Source organism: Vicia villosa, linkage group LG2 (assembly GCF_029867415.1).
Source record: "Vicia villosa cultivar HV-30 ecotype Madison, WI linkage group LG2, Vvil1.0, whole genome shotgun sequence".
NCBI lineage: Eukaryota > Viridiplantae > Streptophyta > Magnoliopsida > Fabales > Fabaceae > Vicia > Vicia villosa.
In genome coordinates, this window is record NC_081181.1 from 149645389 (window position 1) to 149651244 (window position 5856).

At 34.3% G+C, this 5856-nt stretch overlaps 1 protein-coding gene across 1 annotated transcript; it reads left to right on the top strand.

Annotated features, from left to right (window-relative positions):
* Positions 1 to 4794: 4794 nt before the first annotated feature.
* Positions 4795 to 5320, top strand: LOC131647031 (uncharacterized). Its single transcript, XM_058916946.1, has 2 exons — positions 4795 to 4951; positions 5026 to 5320. Exons 1-2 carry the CDS (start codon positions 4802 to 4804, stop codon positions 5266 to 5268), a joined length of 393 nt encoding a protein of 130 aa, XP_058772929.1. The 5' UTR covers positions 4795 to 4801; the 3' UTR covers positions 5269 to 5320.
* The last annotated feature ends 536 nt before the right edge of the window (positions 5321 to 5856 follow it).

The following is a 5856-nucleotide window of genomic DNA, read 5'->3' on the forward strand; positions in this document are numbered from 1 at the left end:
TTTTATAAAGCTATCATTGCATATTTGATAGCAACGTGTAGAATATTATGATATGATATTTCAACATGGAAAAAAAAGATTGATATTGAAAGGAAGATTTGGGCCTTTGTCACATATAAAATGGGCCAAGTATTGAAACTATGTTTATCTCATGAGAACTTTACTTGCCACCCCCAAATTATATCTAACACTCCTCTGTTTTTTATTATTTTATAAATGCCTATGATGAAGGGGAATAATTTTTCCGAACGAAATTTTCGATAGAGAAAATAAAATTTTTCAGTACAGACTAAATTTCCGATAGTTCAGATGAAACTTCCGGTACATTAAAATTTCCGATAGTGTATTTGAAATTTTGCAGTGTTGATAAATTTTTACCGGAAATTTCAAATTTAACACTGGGTACCGAAAAGTTAGAGGTATACTGAAATTTTCAGTATTGTACTCATTTAGAATTTTTCCACGATCGGGATTTTGGCGACATATTTGGAGGATTTTGATTGTACCGACAAATTTTTGTGGTATAGAATGAATCGCCATTTGTATAAATAGGGGCATATGTTATAGAAAAATACATCTCAAAAAATGCCTCTTCGCCAATTTCTGATTAAGGCGAAAATGTATTTCAACGGAAACAACTTGATTGAGTTGAATATCGACGAAGATGTCAAGTCCATGTGGAAATCATTTCGCCGTAGGATAACTAAAGGTCCGATCGAGTTAGATGCACAATTAAAAAGATATGTCGACAACATAATAAAGATGTTGATACATCCAGAATCATCTGGTAGTGCCTAGGTTTTCATGTTTAGTGTTTTTTATTTATGTTTGTTGTACTGTTTATGCTATGTTCATCTTTGAATCATGTAATTCCCAAAATCTTATGCAATAAATAAGTACGATGATAACAAGTTTGTGTCACAAAATATACATATACACAGGTAAAATATAATACAAGCAAAATATAATACAAGCAAAATATAATAGACCTACATATGCCCTCCACGGGCTATGTCGACTATCCTAGATAATTATGTAAAAATCTCACCATCCAGGTTTACCAAATCCGTGAGGTTATCTGCAAGAAAACAATCAATTAGAGGCGGCTATCCTAGTCCCCTACAGGAGGTGGAGGTGGTGGCGGCGACACGTCGTCAGTCTGTACCTCAACATCAGAAACCCTAGTACCAGAAGACCCGAAACATTAGAAGACCTTGCAGTCGGTGGTATGAGGCGAGGGTGTGATATAATGTGATACCACTCGAAGTAACCATCCTCGCATTATGAAGGATATTGTACTAAAATTGAGCTAGCTCTAATCTCACAGACATAGCTGATGACGTGGCTCTGAAACCATCTTACAATCCCACCAGCTAAAGCCTCAGATATTGAACGAGGGATGCCATGGACAAAACCAAACTGTCATAGACCCTCTCAGGCAGGTCTCTAGCCACGTGGTACTCCCACCTCATATGCTCTGAATCCCATGTTGCATCGTCAAATGGGCAAAGGGGACGGTGCATTGAGTATGGTGTCCAGACGACATCATTTACTGTCAAAACATCAAGCCTCCTCCTGTACTCCATAACACCATCATGAACCACCTTCACGCCCTTCCATCTCCTCGTTAGTGGAGCACTTGCTATGACATGCTGCAGTCTCTTATCACAGATGCAGGGAAAATGCTCATATATCCAACATTGAAGAAATAAAAATGATTTATATGACATCCAACAAATAACTAATAGAATCAAATAACAAAGTAAAAAATGAAAAAAGAAATGTTAGTATATCTGTAATAGGCTCAAATAACCTGCTAGCTCTGATCTCTGGCTGGAAGTAACTCCAAGTGTCGTGTATAGCATAGTCAACGCCGCCACTCTCCAAGCCAAGTTTGGAGTGTCTAGGAACATCTATATAAACACTTGACTTGGAACATCTATATAAACACTTGACTTGTCCGCAAAGAGAGTACATGTCATTAGATGTAGCATGTACGCCATAGCGGCAGCCTCATACCTCTCTGTCGCCACAAGCTCATCTTACTTATCCCTTAGTCAAGACATCCGAAAGTGCAAGCCTCTATTAATGGCAAACTCCTCAAGCACCACACCCTCATCAACCTCCAGATCCTCCACAACTTGTGTCAGCACCGTCCCCTAGCTAATATGACGATCAATGAAGAATGTATCAGCGATGGGAATATGAAACAACGATGAGATATCCTCCAATGTAATAGTCATCTCCCCAAAAGGAAGTTGAAAGGATGATCTCTCAGGGCGTCACCGCTTAACAAAAGCTGACAAAAGGGAGGCATCGAGTATGGTAAGTAAGCACTAAGCAAACTACAGCAGGCTAAAGTCAGTAACAATACACCTGACTTGCTCAAGCATCTCCCCAAATATCATAAATGAATATTAATCAATTTGTTCCATAATAAGTGACACATTTGTAAAATAAAATTACTCCATTCTCATAGATGAATATTACTCCATTTGTTCCATCATAAGTGACACATTTATAAAATAAAATTGTCTCAAAATGAATAATCATTTTTAATTTTTTTAATTTTCAATACAATATTAATTATTATTTTATAATTTTATAATTTAATTAATACTACTTTCATCATCATTCTCTATTCAATATATTCAACTTTACATTTATGGTAATTTGAATCAACCAATACTTTATAAGGGATACTTTAGTACAATTTTATTATTCTCTCTTTTATTTATATAATTTTTTAATGTGTGTAAAATGGTCAATGAGATCACTAATTGTAGAAAGGAGAAGTACATATGTTAGAAAATGTGGTTGGACATAACCTAGCCCTATAAAATTGGCTTGTAGGGTGGAGATTGTCCCCACTTTTTTTACAAAATTGCCCCTACTTTTAAACATATGTTTATGTCATATATTGTCTGACGCAAGACTTTTAACACACCCCGTTACACCAAGGACTGGACATCTGCAGTGCGAAAATAAATATTGGATGATCTGATAGCGAAAATCATATAGCATGTGACCCACGATATCTTAAACGGGACTCTGAATATCATGTTAAAAAATGTGGTTGGTCATAATTCATCCCTACTAAATCAACTTGTATGATGATGATTGCTCTCGCTTTTAAACACATGTTTCAGTCATATATTGTCGCATGTGGAACAATTAACAACATAGTTTTTTTAATTACAAATTTAATCGGTGTTTTTTAATATACAAATTTAATCACCTAAGAATGATGGTACTCATTATGAACCGCCAGCTCCAAAATTAAAACTTACCACTTTTAACAAACTTAATAAAATATTACTTTATTTTTTATTATTATAATTTCACTTTTTACTATAAATAGTAAGTTGAACTTTTCTTTTGAGAGTTTCATGCTAGATTGAAATAAAATAAAAAATACTAGTGGAATGAAAATCACATAAAAACTTTCAAGTCATATGGTTGAAAGCATGAAGCAGTCTTGAATCTATAGTGGAAGCTATTGATTTGACCAAGTCTTAAGCATCATAAGGTGGGATCAGAAACAAGAACTGGTGGATATAAGCCAAGTTATCATTAAGCCAACAAGTGCTCCTATAATTGTTTCTAGTTAAAAGTTGTTGAAATATTAGTGACAATGATGCATAATAAGATTTCTTATACGACATTTTTTTGATATTATAATGACATTATGAGTTTGAAACCTCATTATTCTGTCTAAAAGTAAACGATTAATTTCAACACACATTTGACCGATTTTTAGTGGAAAAACCAAACATGACAACGGTCAACTTATAGTAGGCTCAAATATTTCAGTGGATTGCATAGCATTAAATTTAGAAAGAGCAAAAAGAAAATTAATTAGTTTCTAGAATAATTGCCATTAATTTCTTTTCTGTGTTGATTATTCAAAAATTTAGTTGCTAATACGCGGAATGAGAAAAAATTTCCAATTCACATTGAGTTGCATATAAGCACTTAAATGATATCATAATGTCACATCATAATACAACTTATTCATATTTTGTTTTAATAGTAAAAGAAATTCAACTATTCACACTTTAAAAATGAAAATGGAATTGACTTTAGTCAACAAAAAAAATCAGAATATAGGTTAGAAATTTGCAATACACAGATACGTGTGTGGGAAAATAATTTATTCTCTAATACATACAAACAATAGTGTTGAATAAAAGATTTATGGAAGTTGTAATCTTGTTTGGTTTCCTGGTTTTTACTTTTCTGTTTTCACACCTTCTGGATTTTTGTTGTGATTGTTTGTGTGCATGACACGCTATAGATAGTGTTGAAGAGAAACAAGAAGAAGAATTGTACACTATGGATGCTTCTGTTGATAAGATTCTGAAATTGCACTCAACTAAACTATTAATGGTTTCATTCGGTTTGTATAACCACTCTAATAAAAATATAGTTAATTGAGCTTAAAATTAATTGATAATCAATTTGCATTTATAAAACCGATTTTATATTTTTTTGAAGGGTTAAATGGTATTCACCCCCCTGCCAATAGGGCGTGTTTCAGATTTCCCCCCCTGAATATTTTTTTTAAAGATCACACCCTCATAAAAATAAAAAACCAATTTAACCACACCCTCTTACCAGCCTTGCTGACTGGGCAGTTGATTATTTGGTGACATGGCAAAGACCAATTGCTGACTGTGTGTTGTATTGATTTCTAGGGTTCTATTTCTTCCCCCATTTCCCCATTTGTACGAGATTCAATTGCATTGTTCTTCCTCACCCTGTTCTTCTTCCTTGTCCGTTCAAATCGTTCTCGCAGGCCATGGTTGGAAGCAGTTCACGCGCGAGCACGGTTGGATCAGTATCATCGCATGATTTGCCCAGATGTGGGTGTGGTAACACGATGAAGATGTGGAGAGCCAACACAGTGCAAAATCCCAACCGGAAATTCTGGAAATGTCGAAGCTCTGGGGTGAGTATGTCTATGTCATGGATATAATATTGATCTTTCTTATGCTAATTCAGTTTCCATATCCTTTTGTGTAGACTGTTAATAGCTGTGAACTATTTCTATGGGATGATGAAATACTTCATTTCAGCAAAGGAGAAGATGTAACTTCACCATTTTGTAAGAAGTGTGATATTCTACAATTGAAATTGGAATCAGTGTCAACCAAATTGGAGAAAGCGAAGATGAAGGTTGAAGTTCAGAAAAGGAAAAACATGCAGCTTAGGATAGTTCTTATTGTGTGTTGTATGATTGTTGTATGTATTTACAATTTCTACTAATCTGTGTAATTTAGTTAAGTTTGATTGATGTAATTTTCAATGATGTGTAATATACTTGGAAACATCTTTTTAATGGAAGGAGGTTCATGTATTTTTTGAGAGTTTAGTTTGCTGTCAAAAAGGAATAACAGATGCATAATTGAATTGATACCAAAAGCACATTTGTGCATAATTCAGATCATATTTAAATAACATATGCATAAGTTAGTTGATACCAAAAGCACCTTATGTGCATAATTAGTTCATTACTGAAATGCATTAAAAGCACAAATGTGCATAATTCTGTTTACAAAACAAAAGGCACCAACATGTGCAATTCAGTCAATACACAAAGACAAAATAAACAGTCATTACAAAAGGCACCAAAATGTGCAATTCAGTCAATACACAAAGACATAGTGCAAGACTTAGTAGTTACAAAAGGCACCAACATGTGCAACAGACAAAATAAACAGACAGAATAAACTACAAGTCATTGATGGACTTCTTTTTTGGGGTCTTCTTCATAGTCTTCTTCCTTTGTGAGTCATTGCCATCACCCTCATCTGTTATCAAAAATGGTTGTTCTGGTGCAAACTCAGGGCCTGT